This window comes from Staurois parvus, unplaced genomic scaffold (assembly GCF_062004578.1).
Source record: "Staurois parvus isolate SC_StPar_1 unplaced genomic scaffold, SC_StPar_1.0 ptg000818l, whole genome shotgun sequence".
Lineage (NCBI taxonomy): Eukaryota > Metazoa > Chordata > Amphibia > Anura > Ranidae > Staurois > Staurois parvus.
In genome coordinates, this window is record NW_028318614.1 from 6,775,082 (window position 1) to 6,802,065 (window position 26,984).

The 26,984-nt window shown below is 41.1% G+C and overlaps 1 protein-coding gene and 1 long non-coding RNA gene across 3 annotated transcripts in view; one reads left to right on the top strand and one right to left on the bottom strand.

Moving 5' to 3' along the window:
* Positions 1-13,032, bottom strand: part of LOC149444019 (uncharacterized) — a 104,577-nt gene extending 91,545 nt beyond the window's left edge. The window contains exon 1 of the long non-coding RNA XR_016306571.1: positions 12,919-13,032. This is a non-coding gene — a long non-coding RNA (uncharacterized LOC149444019). The remainder of the gene's footprint in view (positions 1-12,918) is intronic.
* The window catches only part of CPT1A (carnitine palmitoyltransferase 1A), a 103,592-nt gene that overhangs the window by 43,065 nt on the left and 33,543 nt on the right, over positions 1-26,984 (top strand). Inside the window, exons 6-10 of one of the 2 annotated variants that reach the window (XM_089654984.1) lie at positions 7,325-7,462; positions 11,359-11,436; positions 13,636-13,743; positions 16,489-16,573; positions 24,417-24,612. In XM_089654984.1, coding sequence (XP_089511110.1) covers positions 7,325-7,462; positions 11,359-11,436; positions 13,636-13,743; positions 16,489-16,573; positions 24,417-24,612 — 605 coding nt within the window. Of the gene's footprint in view, positions 1-7,324; positions 7,463-11,358; positions 11,437-13,635; positions 13,744-15,830; positions 15,919-16,488; positions 16,574-24,416; positions 24,613-26,984 lie in introns of both variants that reach the window. The other variant, XM_089654983.1, reaches the window with a different exon arrangement.

A 26,984-nucleotide genomic window follows, 5' to 3' on the forward strand; every position in this document is an offset into this window, starting at 1 on the left:
AAATACAGAAGTAATGAAATACTACTAAAAGAAAGCTCTATTTGTGGGGGGAAAATGACACAAATGTAATTTATGTACAGCGTTGCATGACCGTGAAATTGTCAAGTAAAATAACGCAGCGCCATATCACAAAAAATCGCCTGGTCAGGAAAGGGGGGTAAATCTTCTGGAGGGCAAGGGGCTAATACTACAGCATTTTAGACACTTCCAGCCATGTGGCAACAGTTTGGGGAAGGCCCCTTTCTGTTTCAGCATGATTGTGATCCTGTACACAAAGTCAAAGATCGTTAGTTCTGTTCACTTTGAGAAAAATTTTGGAGTTTGTGCCTTTGGAAATTTTTGTTTGGAAAGTCTGAATCAGATGTTGAAAGTTGTGTACACACTATACGAAAATCAAATGATCGTTCCTCGTATGGAGTTTTTCTTCCAATTCTCTCATAGTGTATATGCCACTTTACCCCCGATCACATATATGCGGCCATGCGTTTGAATGGACTCCCGTTCATTTGAATGGACTCCCATGCCACGCAGGGAAGAAGTCTCTGCACTTCTTTTGAAAACGCAGCCCGTATTGGAACCTCAGTTCCCAGTACGGTTGCGTTTTCCAGTGCGGGCGGCGTGCCATTAGAACGAATGGCACCCGCCCGCGGGTTCGCATTTTTCTGTGCGGGTTGTGCGGCTGCACGGATTTTCGTGCGGATCCGCAGCGGCACCACCCGCACAGATGTAAACCTAGGGTTAACCTTAGCCCTATCGATCACATTTGGGATCATTTGGAACACTGATTGGGAGCCAGGTCTTCTCACCTAACATCAGTACCTGAACAATTGTTCTTTTGGCTGAATGGGAATGAAGCTCCCACAGTCGCACTCCAAAATCTTGGGGAAGTCCAGGTTGGTAAAGTTGCAAAGAGGGGGGCAGTTCCATATTCATGCCCATGGTCTCAGTTTGGTAATATTCAGTAAGCTCATATAAGTATGGTGGTCGGGTATTCATAAACGTTTGGCCATATAGTGTATAATAAATGGGAAATGGAAGGGTAATTATACCTTGTTGTTTTATGTGAATTTGTAGGAACTCCTGGTAATAGGGTAAGTCTTTGAAGCACTGGCACAATGCACTTACTATGGTGGTAAGCTTCTAACATGCTGATGTACATGATCCAGCTATGCTTCAATTTTCTATATCAGCTTGTTGCTTCTATTTAAAAATCTCACCATTGCTTTCTAGTGTGTTTAAGTGGGAAATCTTTACAGATAATAACTATGTTTGTCCTGAAGCAATGGCTGCGTATTCAGTGTTGTTTGATAATATTTCCTTAGTTGAGGGGATTTTCCAATTGTAATAAAAAACTGAAAAGAACACTGAAAGTTGTTGTAAACTCTTATGTATACCTAGAGACTACCCTCAAGTGATACACAGAGATGAAACAGATCTTCCTACATAGGTTGTACCTGTTTATCTGCAGTGTTCTCTTCTCTACATCCATCCAAAGTTGTGAATTTATAAAGCTTGTCGGAGGGTTCAGAATAATGGGGGCGGAGAGCTGAAATTACACACTGCAGAGCTCAGTGAGGATAGGTCTGAGAGCTGATTAGAGGGAAGGGACCCCCCCCCCTCCACACAGCTCACAGGGACAGAGCTGAGGCTGTCAATCTGCTAGACGTCCCTCGCCTGTCAGCATTTTTCTCTAGGTGTCAGGAAACTTGTCAGAAGTGACTCATACTGATAGCAGAGAAACAAAGCAGCAGATACAAATGACACTTAGTGCTCTGGATTGAGACAAGTACACACTATAAAGGGATATGCTTTGTTCTTATTTGTCTGAGGCTTACAACCACTTTAAAGCTGTACTCCTGGCAAACAGCTAAGTTTACAATTCATACATGCTAACTGCCTTATCTGTCAAAAGCTTTATACTTTTGTCCAAACACTTTTCTGATTTTTAACACCTCTGCCAGGCAGCACAGCCAGGAGAGTGACACCATTTTCTTTGTTAGAGTTAAGGAATACAGTGGTGTCCTCTCCCTGCTCTCAGTTGGAATAATTCTACAATGAAAGAACAGCACTAATAAGTCACCAGCTGTGCTCATTCTGCTTTCTGTTGTTAGCATGTTTCCTCGCAGCCATGTGCATGTACCAGAGTCTGATTGGTTCTAGGTGCTGCTTCTTTTTCTCCCAGTCTGACTGCTGTCCAAAGGAAGACAGGGGGTGATATCATGGCAAATTTACAGTATATATAGAAAAGAATCATCCTTTAAAATAATCACATTTTGTTGCTTTGCAGTCTAAAATCAAGACAGTTTTTGTTTTATCCAGCTGTTTTTACTCAGTGCAACTTCTAAGTTAAAGATATAGAACACCAACGTGTCAGCAAAAAAATAAATCAAAAACAGAATCGCTGAGTTTGATAAGGGTCACCCCCTTGTGTCAGTATTTTGATGAACCACCTTGGTCGGAGCCGCACCGATTTCTAAAGTAGTACATGCCCTACTTTTCGTGCGATTTGCATAGACATCTCTGTCAGATGTCTTGCAAATCGCTCCTGAAATTGGCATCGCACCCAAATTTGAAATCGTGCAACTTCACTGTAAGTCGCACGATTTCAAAGTCGGGCTTGATTTGACCGGGGTGTTAATGCTGAGCTAATCAAAATGACCACAGGTGATCACAGATGAAAGTCAAATTGCATTGTGTGCCATTGAGAAGGAGATTAGCTGCACCTGATTGAGTCATTTTTAGGAAGGGGGGGGGAGGTGATCCCTTTTCCAACTCAGTGATTCTGTTTTTGATTTTTTACTTATTTTTTTTTCCTGACATGTTGGTGTTATATCTTTCACCTGTCTTCATCTAAGGCTGCAAAGCAACAAAATGTAATTATTTTAAAGGGGGGTGATTCTTTTCTACACCGCTGTAGGTACTTATGCAAGTTGTATGGAAAAATACAGTTATACACAACTGCATTAATTGGTGTTTTTGCCATCTGCCTGGGGTTCAGATTCAAGACTGTCTTTCAAATAGGCAGCTTCTTTGCTTTGCTGGTGAGCTGACCTGAATGAGTTAGAGAAGAAACAATTTAATTAGCTGATTAATCCAGTTTGCCAGGAAGCATGAAGGTAGTGCTAAGCTTTCTTATTAGAAGCAACACATTTTTAACAAAGGGTCGTGCATGCATCTTTTAATTAAAATTTATTTTTAAAACAAGCATTTCATCAAAGCAATGGAAAACAAACACTGGTTAATAAAATGTAAACCTTTAAGTATACTAATACAGTAGTATGTATGTGTGTGTGTGTATTATGTGTATGTGTATTAATTATAAGCACTTCAGCAAAGTATTGCTCCTATGGCAGGTCCCATGACATTCTCTGACTGCTAGTTAAAAAGAGAGTGCAGATAGAAAAACAGTATCTATCATGACCAGGGGCGGACTGACCATTTGGAAACTCGAGCACTGCCCGAGGGCCCTGGGTCAGTAGGGGGTCCCATGAGATGCCCATGGTACCTTTTTCATAGGTTTTTTTGAGTCTGGGCAAGGACACGGGCCCCATGATCCCCTATTGAGTTGTCAGTCCGCCCCTGACCATGACTATAGCATATTCTGTCAATGATGTACATTTTATGCATGGATTTAACGTCCCTTAATCACACTAACAAGTGTTTATGGGTAGCTAAAGTTAGTTCTGTTTAACGCTTCTTCCTCAGCAGGATTTTTCTTAATTTTTTTTGGCTTATTGTTCCCCCCACCGCCATTGTGACCTAGGCCAGAATTACGTGTTCCTGGTTCTGCAGCCTCCTGGGACATTTACATCACATCTACCAGGAGGCTGCAGGATTGGGCACACAGAGTAGCCTGCGGGTGGGCCCAGTACAACATCAGTGTCCGGCTACCTGCACCTGGAAGAGGCAGCCTGCTAAAGGGGACCAAGATGGCGGCTTGCGAACTAGCGTAAATCATCTCAACTGCAGGTTGCAGTGGGACAACGCTGGATTTGCTTTGCTGGTTAGTATGTGTTTTGAAGAAAACCCAGAAATACAGGTATGAGGAAAAAATGTTGAGTACTTATTTAATGACTGGGGTTTTACTTTGTCATTTACAAGATGTTCAAATTATTGAGCAAAGGTTATGCTGGGTGAACCTCTGATCATTATGAAATTGAAACAATGTCTTGTTTATTTTTTGTGTAATTTTTACTATTTTCTTTTAAATGCTACAAAATATATATCACCTGCTTTGCCTTACAATAGTCATTGGAGGTTTTGTTCAACACATTGGCCATGTAAGTAGGGTTTACGGAAAGGGGAATGTCACCTTCAGGCCCAGACTTTGAGTTACATAAACAAAGTTCCCTTGTACTCAACCTTTCCAGCCAGCAAAGAGGAACTAGTTAAACTGATACTAAATGCACACTGTTAAATTTACATTGTCCCTTCTCTAATTGTATGTGGATGATAGCACTGGAATTATTGAATTTAAAAAAAATCTAAGTACCTTTTTCCTAATCGATATACAGCTGTCACATGACCCAGCTCTTTCCCATCCTGTCCGCAGGGAAACAAGCAGGGGGAGCTTCTAGTCCTCTGCTTCTGGTCACATGTTCAAAATAAAAACATGGTGTAGGTGGATTTCTGACAGTCACAAACTGTGTCACACCCCTCCAGCCTGTGTCTTAGAATAACAGGGAGGCAAAGCCTCCATCAATCAAAATACAATATCCCACCCCTATTGTGTTTAACTGGTTAAGGGGCATTGAGGAGGAGGGAGGGAGTGGGCTGTCATTTACCAGAGTTTATACACCCACATGTGTGACTCTATAGTCACATGGGACCTTCAGATGGGATAGGGAGGAAAGGCTCAGCATAGAAACTCACTGAAAACTTAGCATTTGCAGTAGCTGCCAACACGTGCTCTGCAGAAATCACAGCTGCACTGGGGACATAGACAGAAGGGGCAGATAAAGAACAACAGGACCAACCAGTTTTTTTTGCAGAATACATTAAATTAATCCCTTAGTGATTGCAGAGCATTCTCTGATTGGACGAGGTGGAGAAGCAGGGTGGTAATGTCACGCTCTTCACCTCATCCAATCAGAGAATGCTTTGCTTTGCATTCAATTCAGAAAATGCAAAGCATTCTCTGAATGGCGTCCATCCTGAGTGGCCAACTTTCTGTGTGCAAAATGCAGTGGTCCAGCAGCTCAGCTGGAAGCAAGTGAAGATCACTGGAGTAGTGGTGTATACTTCAGTGATTTCCAGCTTCTAGAAACATTGGCCTGGCATGGTATATAAATAGTTACATTGGTCCAAGCTGGACCTATGTAGCTATTTACAAAATACCCATACCTGCAATTCATCTTTAAAGTAATTAAAAAGGTGCTCATATGCTACTGGACGTGCAATGTTTAACAAACAAGAGATAAATGAGGCTATTGCAGCAGTCCTAAACTTATGCAATAACCACAATACATGTATACCAAACATCAAACGGACTGTGCATCAATAGTAGGCATATAATCATGTGTATATGTTTCAAACATTTAACATACAGCATAAATTGCCTTTTAATAAAGTCCCAAGTAGTGAAACAAGTGCAAGTGCTTGTGCTCAACTTAATTGAAGTGCTTAATTTCTTCAGTGAGATCAAAGTGCTCCACTGTGATCAACAAGGTGCCCAACATGGAGTAAAACTCACCCTTAGCCAATGACTATCTATTTCTAGAGTGGTCTATAACGCTTGTGGGGCATTCCCCAATGGAACAGTTGTTTCCATATCTCCGTAAGTTTAGGATAAGCATGTAAAAAAAAAAAGCAAAAAAAGAGGATATCCCATAGTGTAAAACCATAAGATATTTTATTGGGGGGTAAATGTAACAAAATCTCACTCACAAATAAAATTCCTGTGCCCGGCACCTGGTGTACTCAGGCTTCTTGCTCCTAATAGTATGGAAACCACTGTATTCCGCTCTCCACAGAACGGTGTGCGTTCCATAGGGTGGATGTGACGTCGGCGGAAGTGCACTTCCTGAAAAAGATCTTTGATCGAAATGCGTCGAGGTTTAATGACGCAACTTCCGCCGACGTCACATCAGCCCTATGAAACGCACGCGGAGATCTGGAGACAACTGTTCCATTGGGGAATGCCCCACAAGCATTATAGATCACTCTAGAAATAGATGGTCATTGGCTAAGGGTGAGTTTTAGGCCATGTGGGGCACCTTGTTGAGCACAGTGGAGCATTTTGGTCTGACTGAAGAAATTAAGCACTTCAATTAAGTTGAGTACAAGCACTTGCACTTGTTTCACTATTTTGGACTTTATTAAAGGCAATTCATGCTGTATGTTAAATTATTATTATACAGGATTTATATAGCGCTCAGCGCTTTACAATATAACAGGAGACAATACAGCAACAATACAGTTCAATACAAGAGTGTTAGGAGGGCCCTGCTCCTTGGAGCTTACAATCTAAGAATGTTTGAAACATATACACGATTATATGCCTACTATTGATGCGCGGTTCATTTGATTTTTTGTATACATATTTAAAGTAAGTCTAAAGCCCCCAATTTTTTTTTTTAAGTTTTGAATATAGTAGGGAAGGGTTAAAACCTCTGTCATTTTTTTGTCTGTCATTTTGGGTTGATTTTCCCTAACTTCTTGTTTTGAGACACAACCAGAAATGACCAGAGATCTCTTCAAAGGAAGATTCCTTTATTCGTTGACACATTTCTATGTGGAGAGCGCTCTTAATTTTCTGTACTGGATGCAGAGCAGGAAATTAATGGAAATCTATTGAAGGCGAGGAAAAAATCAGCTCTTGGATAGCTGAAAAAAGAACTGTGTGTCGATAGCAAGATTTGCTGGCAACTCGCATTCTGAAAAAAAAAAAATTTACTTATACTCTTAGGGGTCATTAGTGTTTGAAATATTAGCTGTGTGTTTTGGCCTACAGCAGCCAATCAAATGAAATCTTCATTTTCTCAACTATAAATGCAGAATTGAACCATATCAGTTGCTTTGAGGCATTCAATCAGTATGTCTTTACAATTGTCTCAGATTTCATAATAAAACACTCATTGTCATATCTGTTACTGAACCTATTGATTTTTGCCTGTGGTGGACTGGATTTGCTAGTTGTCCTGTAACTGCATATGAACAGTACTTACAGCTCTTATCTTATATCAAGTCATTAGTAGAAGACATTAGTAAAATCATACACACTGGTAATTTTCTAAATGATTAATGGAGAAAAAAAGCAGCGCAGTATGACCTCTACAGTATCATTATTTTAGGACTCTAACTCCTTTCTCCATTATTCTTTTAGTACTTGGAGTCTGTTAGGCCCCTCATGGATGAGCAGCAGTTCAAGAGAATGGAAGGCCTTGCTGATGATTTTGCCATTAACCTTGGACCAAAACTTCAGTGGTACTTGAAACTGAAATCATGGTGGGCCACAAACTATGTAAGTGACATGCTTTTTCCACCAGTTTCTCTCTGTAAGTGCAAATAAGAATGTTTTTATTGTAGTTTAAAATAGTGTTTTTCTTTTATGGGCTCAATCTTCATTTTTGTTCTGTGTGATGTAGGGACAGACGTGCCATCTGAATTGCCAGAACAAAAAAACCTGTAGGTTTGAATGTAACAGAATTTGGTGGCATTATCCTTATATATTGCAAAAATATTTTAACCTAAACATTGTAAAGGCTCAGTATAACAAAATAAATCATTTGACAGACTGGGAAATTCTTGGTGGTCTCACAATAAATATCTAATAAAGAGGTGAACAGAATACAAACCCAAATCGTACTGTCCTGCATTCTCCTTGAGGCTGTTTGCCCTTAGAGTTTAAAATTGACGAATGGCAGGATGCAGAGGTCTTATCTCACGTATGCTGCTCCAGGTTCCCAATTTGCCCAGTCCCTCTTTTCACGCTGACATGCACCACTGCCTTCTGCTGCCTTGGTACATCTTGCAAAAACTGCTCTGATAGATGCAATGGCTTTCAGCTCTGTTAGGTCAGCAATAGTTTTTTGTGCAGGATGCCTGACACAGAAATCCATATCTTACTTTTAGATCCCTGTAACTGTAACGTTAACCCTTCTTGTAACCCTCTCTGTACTCCTTACTGTAATTCCAACTCTCTGTAGACCTGTAGTCTTAATTGTAAATCAGGGGCGGACTGACCATTTGGAAACTCGGGCACTGCCCGAGGGCCCAGGGTCAGTAGGGGGCCCCATGAGCTGCCCCTAGTACCTTTTTCATAGGCTTTTTTGAGTTTGGGCAAGGACACAGGGGCCCCATGATCCCCTATTGCCTGGGGGCCCCATGAGTTGTCAGTCCACCCCTGCTGTAAATCCAACCCTCTCCATAACCCTAACCCTCCCCCTAATTGCAACCCTCGTTGTAACCCTAACCTTTCCTCTAATTCCAACCCTCTCTGTAAAGCTGGCCATAAATAGATCAAACATCATCCACTTCAGAAGGGATCAGCCCACTTTCAATTTCTGTGTGACCACTCCCACTCAGACAGAAATCGATCCAACAATCGACCTCTGTTGAACAGGCGTTGGATAACTTGTCTTGATTAGTGGCAGTAGCAGTGGACCAGTGTATTCTGACAGCGGAGAGTCACTGCTGTTCTGAATATAGTCTTTCAATTGGAAGGTTTCCTCTGTCCACCTCTATACCTCTATTGTGTGGATTGAGGAATCTGTTCATTAACAAAAGAAAAAAAAAAAAGAAGCCCCCTGGCTGATTGATAAAACAAAAACGAATGAGTAATCTATGGCCAGCTTAAGCAAACTAACCTCTCTGTAACCCTAACCGCAATTCCAACCTCCTATGTAACCCTAACCCTCCATGCAAATCCAACCCTGTGTGTTACCCTAACCCTCCCTCTAATTCCGACCCTCCCTGTAGCCGTAACTGTTATTTCAACTCTGCAAACCTAAGCCTCCCATGTAGTTCCAACCCCCTCTGTAACTCTGACCCTTCCTGTTAATCCAACCTTTTCTGTAAACCCAACCCCCCCACCCCCACATATACAACCCCAAATTCCAACCCTCTTTGTAGCCCTAATAATTGCTGTAACTCTCTGTAACCCTAGCACTTGTTATTCCAACCCTCTTTATAACCCTAACCCTTCTTGTAACTCTAACCCTTCCTATAATTCCAACCTTCTCTGTAGCCCTATTAATTGCTGTAATTCTCTGTAACCCTAGCACTTGTTATTCCAACCCTCCTTGTAACTCTAACCCTTCCTATAATTCCAACTTTCTCTGTAGCCCTAATAATTGCTGTAACCCTAGCCCTTGTTATTCCAGCCCTCTTTGTAACCCTAACCCTCCTTGTAACGTTAACCCTTCCTATAATTCCAACCTTCTCTGTAGCCCTAATAATTGCTGTAACTCTCTGTAACCCTAGCCCTTGTTATTCCAACCCTATTTGTAACCCTAACCCTCCTTGTAACTCTAACCCTTCCTATAATTCCAACCTTCTCTGTAGCCCTATTAATTGCTGTAATTCTCTGTAACCCTAGCACTTGTTATTCCAACCCTCCTTGTAACTCTAACCCTTCCTATAATTCCACCTTCTCTGTAACCCTAATATTTGCTGTAACCCTAGCCCTTGTTATTCCAGCCCTCTTTGTAACCCTAACCCTCCTTGTAACTCTAACCCTTCCTATAATTCCAACCCTCTCTGTAGCCCTTACCCTCCATCTAATAACACACCTCTCTGTAACCGTAACCCTCCCTGTAACCCTAACCTTCTCTATAACCCTAACCCTTCCTTTAATTTGAACTCTCTCTGAAATCTCTAAAACTTTCAACCCTCTATGTAACCGCAACTGTAATTCCAACACTCTCTGCAACCCTAACCCCCACACCCATTACCCAGATGTACCCTAAACCTTCCTTTAGCTCTACCTGTATCTGAGCAAGGACTTTAAGATTATGCAGGCTTTTGCTGTTGCTGCCATTCACTAACGGAGCAAGTAAAGGTAATCATAAGCAACTGAAGGGGTGGAATTAAAGTGAACCTGTTGCTTTGCTCTACATAGACAAAGTACATGTTCATTTTAAGGCTGCACTCATATGCCACTCTCATTCCTCCAGCAGTGCTAAATGTTATATTTTCCAGAAACCCTCTTCATGTTATTGTGTGTGGTACGTGTGGGAGAAATATTTGTGACTAGTGCAGAATTTAGAATTGTACTCATTGTTAGAATGCCTCATGAAAAACCCATTGTATCTCGATTACTGTATATATGTACATATTTACCTGCATTTTTATATATTTTTTAAATATTTTATAATACTTAGTAAAACTGTATAGCAGCTAGCAGATATTAATAGATTATTTATTTCTTCTTGCCTCTTATAATTCATATTTTAAACAGTATTGGTGAATTCTACTAAAGAGTCTGCAGTGGTTAAGTGTAAGCTAAAGTTTGGCCAGGCTTTGAATTTGCTGGTTAATATAGACTCTGTCCTTGCCATTTGGTCATATGGACCTTTTATATGCATGCCATCTCTCATGACAGTTGCTGTAGATCAGTGTTGGTCAGCTTTTTTGATATGAGGGCACAACCGCGGCTTCTGTCATCACTGAAGGGCCAAACATAATATTCAGTGTTTTATAAGGTTATAGAAAGCTGTCAGAGGCTATAGACATTCTACAAGAGATGGTCAGAGACTATGAAAACACTATAGGACTTGTTGGAGATATAACATGCTTCAAAAGACAATGGGGGACATGGCATGCTTCAAGAGACAACTGGTTGTTTATTTCCTGGATTCCCACTATTAAAGTGTATCTAAACGTAAGACTACATAAGTCTTTAGATGTGGTGGCTGCATTAGTTTCCTTTTCCTGGTGTGTTTTTTTTAATGTGGTGTTTCTGCCACTAAGACACTTCCTGACCTCGGTGATAACACAAATCAGGAGAGCACCCTATGCTGACAACACCTCTCCTCCATAGATATGGGGGAGCAGTGTTGTCAGCGTAGGGTGCTCTCCTGATTTGGACTTTAAACACCTCCCCTCTCCCCATTTGCATTACATAGAGGAAGTTAGGATAACTGATAACATTGAGATTTCAGTTCAGTCCATAGGAAGTTACAAGGATACACGATTTCTGATGGGATCAACAGGTATTTTTCTGTACTTGCGCAACATATACTTAACTTTAACAAAAGAAAACAAATGCTGCCACCACATCTAAGGACTTGTAAGCGACAAAATATTATTTTTTTATTATAAGGTTTCGATATAGCTTATAATTTGTATGAAGCTTTTCTTTAAAATGTTACTCTAAATCTCTTTTCTCCCTGTGCTGATTTCTCTGTTTGTTGATAGGTAAGCGACTGGTGGGAAGAGTATATCTACCTCAGAGGCCGTGGACCAATTATGGTCAACAGCAATTACTATGCAATGGTGAGTTTGTCTATGCAAAGAAAGTATAGCAAGGTAGGTAGGTGGGATAGAATAAAATCAACCAAAAAGTCCTTTAAAAAACAAGTGGGGAGCAGAGTAGAGCCATCCTTTAACAGATGTTCTTTATGCATGTCCTGCTTCTGTCACATCTCCTTAAAATAGGTTGATTACTCATTTTAGGATAGTGGCAATGCAGATCGTTCTTCTTTGCCCCTGGGCCAGATTTGCATCTGGAACTGTTGGTTTAAATGACAGATGCATGCAAATGCATCACAGTGGCTAAATGGTTAGCACTTCCACCTGGCAGTACTAGGGTCGTTGGTTCGAATCCCAGCCACGGCACCTCCTGCCTGGAGTTTTCATGTTCTCCCTGTGCCTGCATGGGTTTCCTCCAGGTACTCTGGTTTCCTCCCACACTCCAAAGCATGCTGGTAGGTGAATTAGATCCTGTCTAAATTGTCCATAGTATGTGTATGTATGAATGTAAGTTAGGGACCTTAGATTGTACACCCCTTGAGGGTTAGGGACTGATGTGAATGTACAATATATATGTAAAGCGCTGCGTAAATTGAGGGCGCTATATAAGTACCTGAAATAAATAAATAAATGTTATACTCCGCTCGCTGGCCATCACCAGTGCAGTATATGGAAACCATGGCTTCTAAGGAGCAGAGCTTATAGACTGACAAGATGGTACAGCCAGACAAGATGTGGTGAGATGGTCCTTAAAGAAACCATTAAACTCTCCAGTAAACCAGTGCAATTCAGAGTAGAGCCTCCTTAATATAAAAGTTGCCTGTATGTATCATTTCCATCATAAATCTAAAATATTAATCATTTATTGTGTTTAGGGAATTAATCTACTGACACATATATTTAAAATAGCATGTAATGCAATATTTATCCAGTGGGATCTGTCAGTCTGCTTCCTGTCTGTTGGGCAACATTTTTCCATTGTATTATCAACACATTTTTGTGAAGATAGCCATAATATGATGCAGCCCATCAATGCACCAGAATTGTATCAGTGGCTAATTTTCCCCAGTACTTCCATATATTCAGAATTTAACTTGTGTCTGTTTTATCTTCACCAGTTCCTTGTAAATTGTTTTATCTCATGTACTGTACTACGTATTACTAGAACAGTTGGGTAAAACATTACCAGTATAAAGTTCAAACTACAATAAAACCACTATAAAAATAGAACAGGACATTTTATTACCACTTGACATCATTTGCCCTTTCCCCATGAATAATATTCCTATGAATTGACATTATAACAGTATAAGTATATTGGCTATTACCTTTTTAATTGGTCTTTGTTTCCTAATAAGATACAGCTATCTATATTTATTAGTGACTAACAGTGTAGTAAGAGAGCCACCCCCGCCATTATAGCTTGAAGTTATCCTGTGCTTTCCCCATGCAGGACATAAAAACAGATTCAGTTTAACATAGCCTGTGTAAGCAGCATCTACTCACCTATTTTTTGCTCTGTCTTCCATTCAGGGTAGTGAAAGGGGAGACCTTAGGTGAGCTATGAGTCTCATGATTCTTAGCTTGTGCAAGGGTATAACCTCTCCATGTGACAGAGATGATTGACCAAGTGCTGTCACATTCTCCTCCCAAATTTGGAAGTACTGAGTATATCCTTTGGCTCCCAGCACTGAAATGTTGACTCCCAGCGCTGATATGAGTGGCATGAGAGCAAGGGAAATGTAAGGATATGCTGGGATTTATGAGAGATCAGAGCAAACCAGTTGCTTTTTCTTGAATGGCAAGCTTGCCTCCAGTACTTGCTTCTAGTATGTGGTGCATAGTAGTACATTATGACGTAAAACTGCAGGGGGCCCAATTTTTAAAAATATTTTTACAGTGGTTTACTACCACATTAAGGCTGCCATTGATGACCTCTATTGGAAGTTGCCTGGCAGCCTGTGGCTTCAGTATTTTCAGTTTTTAACCAGATGCAAGTCAATAAAAAGTCAGAATACCTGATCTGCGTACTTCTTCCAGGACAATGTGTCAGAAAGAACAAAACCCAGTGCATCAGCATAAGTCAGGCAACTAGTATTTTCAGAAGATCAGCAATGAGAGCTTACATACTGTATGCCTTTCAGTCCAGGTTAAATTATGTTATTATATTCTTTCCATGATCACAATAGTGATGAATAATAAAAAATTACCTTTATCTTCCAGGATTACTTATATGTGTTGCCAACCCAAATCCAAGCAGCAAGAGCTGGCAATGCCATCCATGCCATTTTGCTCTATCGAAGAAAACTGGACAGAGAAGAAATTAAACCGGTATGTATAGTTATGTCTATAGCATTACTACCAGTTTTTGTAAAATATAATTTCACCCAATAATGAAAATTCTGTGTTGGATGTGACATATAACCATCTTTAGACCTCTAGCACCAAGATTCATCAGCTGGACTTGGTTCTTTCTGCTGGAGCCATACTTCTGTGCTCAAGAATGTTGTAGGCTCAGGGGGGTGCGAACAGCTTGCTGGTCTTTGAGACTTGATGGAAAACATTCTGGAGTGTAGTTCATGTATTTAATTTGGGGTCTTTCTCATGAATCCACCAACCCTGGTTGGCATTCTATTAAAAGGAAAATATGTAAATGTACCAGATAAGCATGAGCACAACCTAATGACATGATCATGCTGTACATTGTGATTCATTCTTGAAGTCTGACTAGCTGAGGCACTGTATGAGTCTGTTAATGGAGGTCTTGGTTACAGAATAACAAATGGGAAGTGCTATGCTGTCTTAAATCCAGCCAAAACACTTTTTTTTTTTTTTTAGTTTTTAGTTTTGAATGAAGTTACAAAGGATTTAACCTGTCACGTTATAAATGTGTCCTGGTTGAGCAGACATTTGCTGTCAGATTATAACTGCTGTCTCTATGTCCATTGAGCAGATTTCTCTTCTCTTCCTTATATCTTTGTTATCCATCACATGGACAGGAAGTAAGGGGAAATCCCTGTCAGGGGGACGCATACAGCAATAACATCCTGAAAAGAATACCAAATCTTTCCTACTCTTCTGAATATGTGTTTTAATGTCTGTTTGTGTCCTCAATACTGACTAAATTGAAATGGAGGAGATGTTTGTCTAACACTTGTCCAATAGACATAAGGAGAAATAGGGAAAGAGACAGCAATAAAGACCTGCAATAGGTTCTAATCCTTCATCTTTGTAATAAAAACTTAAATTGACTAAATAAAAAAAAACATATACAATACATCACTTCAAAACAAACACATTTCCCCATGTTTTATTTTTTTAAAGTCCCGTTGATCAGCCAGCAATCCATTCAGCTCCTAATGTTCATGTTGTGGGCTGACAACACATAGGGGTTTATTTACTAAAGACAAATATACTGTGCACTGCAAGTGCACTTGCTCCAGAGCTTAATAAATGAAGTAAAGCCTCACTTTGCAAAGAATACCCAATCACATGCTCATGCTTCCCCTAAGATCAAGAGCAACTGCACTTGGAGTGCTTTTGCAGGTGCACAGACTATTTGCCTTTAGTAAATCAACCCCATTGTATTTTTTGCCTGAGAGGTGTCAGCCCTGCCCAGTTGTACAGTGTGTAGAGGATACAGGACTGCTCTGAATCTCTTACACAATTAATAGGGTTTTCTGCACATATCTAGCAAATATAGCAAAACACTTTCAATAGTATATTTAGCAGACCAAAAAGGAGCAAACAAGAGAAGTTCATTGTTGTAATTTACAGACATTTACAGAAATTGTATGGTTGACTTTTAGGCTCCATGCACACTGGGCGTTTTAATAACGCTGGTAACATTAGCTGTGTAAAGTCATGTTAAAAACGTGCATTTTTGTAGTAGTGTTTAGAGACGTTTTGTCGCATTTTTTGGCTTTTTTTAGAGGTTTTTTTTAACCAAAGAAAAATTTTCTTTTCATAAAAAAAATCCAAAAATGCTGGTTTGCCGCGATTTACCATGTTTTGCCACGTTTATCAGCATTGGAGCATTTTTTCAGCTAAAAAACGCCTCTAGTTCTAAAACACCGACTAGTTCTGGGTTTGTTTACCAGCCAAAAAATGTCCCAGCCAAAAAACGTTGATTACAGTCTATGTGTGCATGGACAAATAGAATAACATGCTGGGGGGTTTACTGGCTGTAGAAAAAAAAACATCAAAAGCGAAAAACAGCAGCTATAAAAACGTCCATTGTGCATGAGGACTTAAGTATAGATCTGTTTTTCAGTTAAAGCAGAATTATTGTAACTTTTTTTGGAGGACGCAAACCGTTGTAAATAAACTACATTGCCTTGTCTTTATTTCTACCCTTAATATTTTTTCTAAAATTGTATTTATAACCCTTGCGGCACACTGTGTGGTATGTGGTGTAGATTCTGCTGATGGGATCCACTGTTCCACTATGCTCATCTCAGTGGGAGAGAATGTTTAATACTTCCCGGATCCCTGGAGAAGAAACAGGTAAGAGCAGCCAGTGGTTGTATAACCAGTCCCCGCTAATAGGCAAATATTAACTGTGAGAGAGCTCACCCATCACATCTGCATGGATGTCTACTTCCAAGGTTTACAGTCAATAAGATTAGGTGGCAACAAGTCAAAGTGCTTATTTGCCAGAATTGATTTGGCTTTGTCATTTACAAGGAACCAAGGATATAACTCTATGGAAGCTGACATCTAATTAATTTGTGGGTTATACTATATTATTATTGTATTTGATGGATTTGGCCTCGCTTTGGAAAATTCCTAAATTAATTCTTAACTGATAATGAGCCAACAGGCACAGCCTGGAAGCAGTTTTCAATTATGGGAATTTTTTTATGGTATCTCACAGGTAATATTTCACATAAATGTCCTTCCCTTGTCTAGATGGCTGCTTGGCTCTGCCTCTCCTTATTTTGTGTTTCCATTCCAGGTTCATCTGGGTCCTTTCATGTTTTTTATTCTTTTATTTAAATAATTTTTTGCCTGTTTGACAATACTTTACTTTCCATACCCTCACCTTATTTTGTCTCATCCTTTGTTTCCTTTCAGCTTATGATTAATAGTACCATTCCAATGTGTTCCGCCCAGTATGAACGAATGTTCAATACTAGCCGTATACCTGGCGTTGAGACAGGTACAGCTTTGGCCCTGTCTTGCATGTTGTCAGTCACCTCAATTATAGCGCATTTGCAGCAAGAATCACATTTTTTAACACGCACGTGGCAACATTACAATTTTTGTATGTTTTTGTTGTGTTGTTTCAAAATGAAAAACAAGAGCCTAACATTACCAGAGTGGACCATTTACAAACTGACTGCTGTATACTGTATTTCTCTGGGATATTCTGAGGTTTTACACACATGGCAAGCTTTGCTGCTAGTTTCATTTTTAGTGGATTTCTAGAAATTCTGAACTCTGGGCACAAAACATTTTATTATTTATTTAGTTATTTTCCTGTAAAAGTAACAGTGACAACATCACTATCCTACACATGTCAGAAAGCAGGGCTGTAGATGATTCTCAGTAGGTGCACACATTACATGCAACCTGCAGAAAACTACAAGAGGGTGGATACAAGACCAGGAACCCAGCACAAGGAAAGAGAGCATCGGTGACTGGTCTTTATTACACAAAGGGGTTTATTTACTAAAGCTGGAGAGTCCAAAATCAGACTCCCTTCTGCATAGAAACCAATCAGCTTCCAGGTTTCATTGCCAAAGCTTCATTGAACAAGCTGAGGTTAGAAGCTGATTGGTTTCTATGCAGAAGGGAGTCTGATTTTGGACTCTCCAGCTTTAGTAAATAAACCCCAAAACGTCTGTACAGGAGAAAAGTGCTGGAACTATTTCATGCTGAGTTACCAAACAGATCTGCAAAAAATTCTCTGGAATGCCACTGTAGTTAGCAAAGACTTATATGAAGGAACACATTTGTTTTTTTACCTTCAAAGGTTTTCTCTGAGGCTTAAAGGATTAGTTCACCTATCTACAAAAAATAATAAATGCACATTTTTTTGCAGGTAATAAACGTGCATTATTTTTTGTAGTAGGAGCCTAGAAAGCATTGCAGATCGCTGATGCCATGCAGGTCTCCTGCAGACTGTCAGTTCATCTGCTTGCTCGTACTTCCCTCACAGTGCCGTGGTAGTTTATTGAGAACTACAAGCCGACAGCCACTAAGACTGTCGGGACTTGTAGTCCATTCATTCTCAGAACACTGTAAGTAAATGACCCGGCCGTGTCAGCGGAGCCCCAAGCGGCTGCAAAGTGACAACTAGTACGGGAAGTTTCCCCAAACTGCTGTCACAGGGAGTGGGGGATCGGGTGGCAGCTGCAGGATTGGGAACATGCTACATGTTTCACCCTAAAAACGGGTGGAACATGTAACATGTTCCCAAAGGTGAACTTATTCTTTAATAGATGAACGTGACGGGCAGAAATTATTTTGGGGAGATTTACTTAAACTGCATGGCGCAAAATCTGGTGCAGCTCTGTATAGAAACCAATCAGCTTCCAGGTTTTATTGTCAAAGCTTAATTGAACAAGCTGAAGTTAGAAGCTGATTGGCTACCATGCACAGTTGCACCAGATTACGGGAGCTCCAGTCTTAGTAAGTCTCCCCTATGTGTTCTTTATAATGGCCATGCTTATGTACCTGGGATCAGACAGCACTTGTATATTGAAAGAAAGAGCCATATGTCCTCTTTTCCATTGAAGGCATAAAGGGAATGTTTAGTGATTTTGCAGAAATATTTGTTCTTTATTATGATAGGGACTAAAAAAAAAATTGTTTATTCATTGCCAGCCAGCAGCTGGAACACAAGGCTTCTTTTCTCATGTATTCCATGCTGTCCTTATTTGCTTAGCTTGTTGTTTACAAAGCTAAATAGTTCAAGCTGAAAATACCCCACATAACTGATTGAGTTAGCGAAGTGACTCATCCCCTTTCCTGTCCTAAAGCTGATCTCCAGGAATTAACCAAAATCTACCCTTGCAGCGCCCCAATAACCCCCCCTACACACACACACACACACACACTTTTAATGGTTAACTACTAGTTAGATATAGGGGTGCATGAATAAGGTGAATATTTACCTTATTCCCTATTCATCAAGCTTTCCCAATCCGTACATCCGGTCCAGTGCTGCTTCCTCTCTAAGACCCTTTGGCCACAGCTGCACACCAGCCTCCTTCTTGTACAATACAGGTCTGATAGCTCTGCATTGTCTAAATTGAACCCTAGTATGTGTATGTATGAATGTGAGTTAGGGACCTTAGTTTGTACACCCCTCAAGGGTTAGGGACCGATGTGAATGTACAATATATATGTAAAGCACTACGTAAATTGACAGCGCTATATAAGTACCTAAAATAAATATCACAATGGTGTTATCACCCACCCAGACACTGGGAACATGCCCTTATCTATGTGTAGAAGGTAATTGCTACTCTATGCAGAAAGTGTTCAGGTAGCATTGTTTTCACTAGGTAGTATAAAGTATTTATTGAACATATACTGCCTAATTCATTATTACAAGGGTTCTTCAGAATGTTTCCCCACTTGTTTTAACTCTGTTATATAAAAGTACTGAAACCTTTTGAAGACCCCTCATATTTGTCTTTGCTTGTTTAGAATTGGTGCAGCCATCTTCTGGAATATAACCATGTTCATATGAATGGACATTATTGCATGCCTCTGCTGCTTGTCTGTGAATAGATTTAGTATAGATCATCCTAATTAACTGATAGTTGCACCGTGCATGTATACATACAGTGCACATTTTGTCATGTTACAACTAAAAACGTAAATGTATTTTGTTGGGATTTTATGTGATAGACCAACACAAAGTGAACTGGAAGGAAAATGATAAATGGTTTTCAAAAATGTTCACAAATAAATATCTGAAAAGTGTGGAGTGCATTTATATTCCGCCCCCTTTACTCTGATATCTCTAACTAAAATCTAGTGGAACCAATTGCCTTCAGAAGTCACCTAATTAGTAAATAGAGTCTACCTGTGTGTAATTTAATCTCAGTATAAATACAGCTGTTCTGTGAAGCTCTCAGAGGTTTGTTAGAGAACATTAGTGAACAAACAGCATCATGAAGGCCACGGAACACACCAGACAGGACAGGGATAAAGTTGTGGAGAAGTTTAAAAAAATATCCCAAGCATTGAACATCTCACAGAGCAGTGTTCAATCCATCATCTAAAAACGGAAAGGGTATGGCACAACTGAAAACCTACCAAGACATGGCTATCCACCTAAACTGACAGGCCGAGCAAGGAGAGCATTAATCAGAGAAGCAGCCACAAGGTCCATGGTAACTCTGGAGGAGCTGCAGAGATCCACAGCTCAGGTGGGAGAATCTGTTGACAGGACAACTATTAGTCGTGCACTCCACAAATCTGGGCTTTATGGAAGAGTGGCAAGAAGAAAGCCATTGTTGAAAGAAAGCCATAAGTCTCGTTTGCAGTTTGTGAGAAGCCATGTGGGGGACACAGAAAACATGTGGAAGAGGTGCTCTGGTCAAATGACACTAAAATTTAAATTTTTGGACTAAAGGCAAAATGCTAAATAGGGCGGAAAACTAACACTGCACATCACCTTGAACACACCATCCCCACCATGAAACATGGTGGTGGCAGCATCATGCTGTGGGGATGCTTTTCTTCAGCAGGGACATGGAAGCTGGTCAGAGTTGATGTGAAAATGGATGGAGCCAAATACAGGGCAATCTTAGAAGAAAACCTGTTAGAGTCTGCAAAAGACTTGAGACAGGGATGGAGGTTCACCTTCCAGCAGGACAACGACCCTAAACATACAGCCAGAGCTACAATGGAATGGTTTAGATCAAATCATATTCATGTGTTAGAATGGCCCAGTAAAACTCCAGACCTAAATCCAATTGAGAATCTGTGGCAAGACTTGAAAATTGCTGTTCACAGACATTCTCCATCCATTCGTACAGAGCTTGAGCTATTTTGCAAAGAAGAATGGGCAAAGCTGGTAGAGACATCCCCAAAAAGACATGCAGCTGTAATTGCAGCGAAAGGTGGTTCTACAAAATATTTACTCGGGGGCTGAATACAAATGCCCGTCACAGTTTTCAGATATTAATTTGTAAAAAATGGTGAAAACCGTTTATCATTTTCCTTCCACTTCACAATCATGTGCCACTTTGTGTTGGCCTATCATATAAAATCCCAATAAAATACATTTACGTTTTTAGTTGTAACATGACAAAATGTGTACATTTCAAGGAGTATGAATACTTTTTCAAGGCACTGTCTATCTTACTTCCTGTACATCTGCTTTTACTAACAGTTCAGTGAAATATCTGTCTGTGATCTACATTATTCAGCAGTTTTGTTTGTAAACGGGCCACACAGTAAGGAAGCTTTATAATATTAGTGTGATGTACGTCAAGTCTGCATTTGAATTGCCACTCAATGCTTTTTGCATTATTTTTCACCTAAATGTTGCTTAGCACACCACAGTCTATTTTTGCACCAAAACCCACTTAATACTTCACCTTCTTGCATGATCTAATCTTTTACTAACCCAATATTGTTTTACTGTCAGAGGATAAGAATAATGCCATTTTTTCCACTGACCGTAAAACTGTGACTTTCCTAGTGAGCTAACAGCTTCCAACTAATGGATTGTGGTTTGTGGGTTCTTATTTAATAAATGCCTGATAATTATATTGATCATTGATTTAGCAAATAATTAATGTTTTAATTTCACCAATGGCACATAAAAATTAAGGCACACATTAAATGCTTGCTTTTTCTTTCAAGTGCTCCATTGGCTTGAAATTGGCCAGTTCTGCAGCCATTACAAAGCTTCATGATCGTGCCACACTAATTGAATCTCCAAAGTGTATAGTAAATGGACAACCGGGGAATCCAGCAATGAAAGTTATACTTTCATTATGGTCTTGTGTGAGAAAGCAGCGACTCGGCTTAATGTTGATGACATTGTCACTGGGTTATTTTTGGGATATACAAAAAAACAATAGATGATTTAGCTCACCAGTGCCCATCCAATTGCTATATTTGAGTTGACCTTTAAGACAAGAGAATCTCAGAATATACTGTATGCTATTCAGCCATACTAGAGAGACAGAAGTCAAAGCCTGGGCAGGTGGCATGTGATCTTTGTTGAAGGACAGTATCTGATTTCAAACTTGCTGATCCTCCCCTTCTACAGGAATCATTAAGACCAGTGGTAGGCAGCCTTTCAGCGTTTGAGATCTACCTGGACAACATGTAGGAAATCAAAGATCCCCAGAGTGGAGGATCTAGACGGTGTCCTACAAAAGAAAACAAAAAAACTATCAAGCATCCAATAAAAAGACAGTATGAATAACACAGCGTATTCCAGTATTGTCCTCTGCCCCTCTTCACATCACCCTCACAGTAGTGTCCTGCTGTGACCTCCCCCACAGTAGTGTCCTCTACCCCTCTGCTCCCCCAGCAGTGTCCTCTACCCCCTTCACATCACCCTCTCACTGTAGTGTCCTCTGCCGCTCTGCTCCCCCAGCAGTGTCCTCTACCCCCTTCACATCACCCTCCCACTGTAGTGTCCTCTGCCGCTCTGCTCCCCCAGCAGTGTCCTCTACCCCCTTCACATCACCCTCCCACTGTAGTGTCCTCTGCCGCTCTGCTCCCCCAGCAGTGTCCTCTACCCCCTTCACATCACCCTCCCACTGTAGTGTCCTCTGCTCCCTCCATCCACAATAGTGGCCTGTACTCCCCAACGCAGTGTCCTCTTGCCCCTTCACATCAGCTCTCCCCCACTGTATAGTGTCCTCTGCCACTCTCCCCCCAACGGTAGTGTCCTGTGCCCCCCAAAGCAGTGTCCTCTACCTCCCTTCATATCACCCCCCCACTGTTGTGTCCTGTGCCCCCAAAAGCAGTGTCCTCTGCACCCCTCTCCCCACAATACCTCCCTCCCTCCCTCCGCCCAAAGCAGTGTCCTCTGCCCCTTCACATCACCCCCCCCCCCCACTGTAGTGTCCTCTGCCTCCCCATAGCAGTGTCCTCTGCCCCCTCCCCCCATTAGTGTCCTGTACCCCCCCCAAAACAGTGTCCTATGTCCCCATTCACATCGCCCACCCTCACTGTAGTGTCCTCTGCTCCCCTAAAGCAGTGTCCTTTGCCTCCCCATCCCCCAAAGCAATGTCCTCTCACATCACCCCCCCCCCCACTGTAGTGTCCTTTGTCCCCCCTCCAACAGTGTCCTCTGTCCCCTTCACATCATCCTCCAATTCCCTCCCCCCCTTCCCACACACACAGCACTGTAGGTAGCACTCTCCTGCCTGACAGCATGTATACAGCAGAGCGGACATCAGTAGACAGTATAGTGCTAGATGGAAGGTGGGAGCCGGAGCTGCCGGAGTTAACTTTTCATAAAAAACAGTTGACTCCAAAGGTTAACTGAGACTGCTCCCACCCCTGCCCCCCATCTAGCACTATGCTGCACCCCCCCCCCCCCGCTCTCCACTCTGCAGTGAACATGAGAGCAGCAGAGGCTGGGGGAAGCAGAGCCGTGCTCACAGTCTACTTGTTGGCTGCCCATGGACGACCAGTAGATCGTGATCGACGGCTTGCCAACCCCTGATTTTGGCAAACATCTTGCCTTTTTGTTTTGTAATTACTACTGAGAAGCTGGGAGTAGTTTTTTCATCAGCAAAGGTTCACTTAAAAGTATTAGAGACAAATACTCTATTCAATTTGCAAGGGAAATTGCACTTTGTTAGTGAAGCTGTACTGCCTTCAATATCCAATCAAGTGCAAGCAAAATTGCTTTTTGTTTTTATAACTTTTATGTGATTAGGTATTGTTTGACCACATTTCACCACATGCACTAAGCTCTGGGGAAAATTCCCTTGCAATGTGTGGCTTCCCTTGCCAGGTGAACAGCCCATTTGCCATAATAAATCAACCCCACTGATTCCAGAATCCCCAGGCAGCAGCTGTGCAAACTGGCAACAGGACAGCTGGAGGATTTATTCTATGTTGGACCATAACATTGGGGATGTAGTATAATCTTCTGCACTACCTGCCACAGAATCCATTGGGGGGTCTTCAAAGAAACAACAAATTGTTATAAATTTGAATATCCTCTAGAAAAACACATGACAGGTAGTTACAGGCTTCTTAAACCTTTTAGTCGGCAGCACATAAAATGGGTTATATCTATTCAGTTATTAGGAGGTCTAAGGGCTCGTTCACACTTGGCTGTTTTACCAACGCTTGCCAAACGCCCCTATAGCGTTTGGCAAGCGCTGGTCCGGCGTTTGCGGAGCGTTTTTTAACGCTCCGCAAACGCCGCATGCGCGGTTCAGCGGAGGTTGCTAGCGTTTTTTAACGCCCCACAAACGCCTATAATGCAGTTTGAGTGGTGTTACCGCTCCGCAAACGCCCCTGCAACCGCGTCGCAACCGCATCGCAAACGCCCCGGCCGGAACCATGGACGAGGATAGGAGGCTTCAAAGCCTCCTGACTCGACCAGAGGCATCCGTTTTGCCACGACGCAACGCGACGCAAATGCTCCCGTTAGAACAGCACCATGTGCTGTAATGTGCAGAATTGGCAGAGGCGTTTGGGAAGCGGTAAAAACGCTTCCCAAACGCCTCTCTGCCGCCTGCACACAACGCTAGTGTGAACGTAGCCTTAGTTCAGAAGTAAGCCAAAAAATCTTGGTCAAGCTCACAAACAGGTGCTGCTTATCATAGCAGTGTGTATGAAGTGCATACAGAGCGCCAGAATTGTGCCACTTCAAATTTACAACTTCTTTAAGCAACACAACAGTGATCTAAACCAGTCTCCACAGGAAAGATGGTGTCAACCCATTTGCCCTTTGATATCTAATAGAATTCAGTCCCTGGAGGAAGGGCAATTGGTAAGACAAATTAAGCCTGTACTGGGCTCTTGTTTTTATCATTTTAACTCTCTCACCATTGTAGACACCCTTCAGCATGTAAAGGACAGCAAACACATTGTTGTCTACCACAAGGGGCGCTACTTCAAAGTGTGGCTCTATCATGATGGACGATTACTGAAGCCCAGGGAGATTGAACAGCAGATGCAAAGAATATTGGATGACAAATCTGAGCCCCAGCCTGGGGAGGAGAAACTGGCTGCCCTTACTGCTGGAGACAGGTAAGTAGTGGACCATTACACCTGCCAGGGGCTCCTCTAGCGGGTTCTGATAATAAATGGGACCCTGAACTGTAAGCATATGTAAAAATACTCCATAAAAGCTGTTTAACCTTTTGGCGCCTGTGCCTCCTGGACCTTTAAGAGTTTCAGAAACCGGGAGGCGGGCGGGGCTTTAGGGTCATGTGACCACTGTGATTCACGGTCATGGTGGTCACATGATCAGAAAAGGTCCCAATCGCAAGGGGAGATTGGGACCTTTCTGTGAGTCACGGGCATATGTGCTGGGAGCACGCAGGGCACGCGCTCTTAGCACATATGTATTTTCTAATGGCACGCAAATATGTGGCCACTTGGCGTCAAGGCCCAGATGCTGAGAGGCCACATATTTGCGTGTACTCGGTGTCAAGGGGTTAAAATAGTAATAAACCCAAAACAAAAAATGTAATATATTGCAGTTAATCAGTCATTAGATTTTCTTTTAGTGTTTTTTTTCCCTTCTGTTTTAACCTGGTGATCTAGCCAGCCTCCTGTATTAGAGTGCCTCTCCCTGGATGAATAAGCACAGGGGGCACCTTTGGACAGCAGCATTGTCAGTCTGGATAGAGGGGAGTGTTACATGGACTAGCAGAATTAAATACACAAATTGAAGCTGAACTCCAGCTAATACTTTATAAGCAGTTACAGAAAACAGGTTTTTTCCTTTTTGGAATAAAAGTGTTACAAAAATAAAAACGTATCATTATAAACACCTCTGTCAGTGTTAAATGGTTTGTATCATCCCTATAACTGCGGCATCTACAGGAGAGCTTTTTCTCTTGAAAAACAGCAGCCTTACTGGCTGGATCACCATGTGAAAATAAAAGAGAGAAAGCATAAGAAAGAAATCTAATGCAGCCATCACATCTAAGAATTGGTAAGCTGCGATATAATAAATGTTTGCTTTTGGGTTTAATACCGCTTTAATAATTCAATAACTGTCATTGAATTGTGCTATGCTTTACAATACCTACAATCTTTGCATCTCCATCATCTCTTTTACACCACAGATAAAATGTTATATTAGTCTGACAGCTAAATGCCTATTTATAAAGGGGTGAATGACCATACCCTTTTAAACTTCCACTCCATTGTCTATCTATAGGGTCGTTTAACCACTTCAAGTCCGGACACTTTTTCCCCCTTCCTGTCCAGGCCAATTTTCAGCTTTCAGTCCTGTCACACTTTGAATGACAATTGCGCGGTCATGCAACACTGTATCCATATGAATTTTTTAGCATTTTTTTTGAGACAGATAAAGCTTTATTTTGGTGGTATTTATTCACCACTGGGATTTTTATTTTTTTTTGCTATGTAAATGAAAAAGTCCAAAAATTTGGAAAAAAAGGTTTTTCTTGCAAATAATGTTTCATCATAAATCTTGGCCAAAATTTATTCCGTTATTTTTTTAGTAAAAAAAAGTAACCCAAATTAGTTTATAACCAAAAATTTTAATTTTTAAACTTTTTTTTTTTAATTTTTATTTTTTTATATTATTTGTGTTTTTTTACATACTGTCACCCTAGCAGTACAGTGTCACCATGGTGACACTGTACTACTTGTGGGGGTTGATGAATATTTTTTTTTTTTTTTACACTGATTGCTTTTACACCCAAAAAGGCTGTAAAAGCAATCATACAGTAGCCATTGAGAACTACTGTGAGCTGTGATTGGTCACAGCTTGTCACATGGTACAAGGCTGTTGTGAATAGCCTTGGACCATGTGACCTCTGTGATCATTCACAGATTTCACACGTAGTAAGCAATGATGTCAGAAGTGACATCTTGCTTACTACTCTGCATGTGATCACTGATTGACCCGGTTTTGCATTCTTATTACCGAAACCTGTCTGATGCAAACAAAAGCCATTGACACCATCCTTAAGGCTAGGTTCCCAAAGATGCTGTGCATTTTTTCTGCAATTTCAAGGGGTAGTTGCTCACCAATTCAGGTGTGATTCTGATGAGATTTGGCAGTGTTCTCAGTCAGTCTCTCACTCTGTCTCTCTCCCATGGACCAGGAACGGGAGATAAAGAACAAAGAAAAGACTTGCAGAAAATGTATTGGAATCATGTTATCTTAGAACATATAAGCAGTTTCCATTCAAGTCTATGTAGCTACAAATCGCACTGCACTGAAGTTGCACAGGACCCTTTTTAAAACCGCATCAGAATCGCACTGCATATATGTAAATGGCCTCCATAGAAACTCATGTTATTTCACCTGTCGTGATTCTATGCATTTCGGAATGCGGCAGAAATCGCATCAGTGTGAACCAGGGCTAAAGCTGAAAGTTGGCCTGGGCAGGAAGAGGGTGGAAGTGCCTGGTATTGAA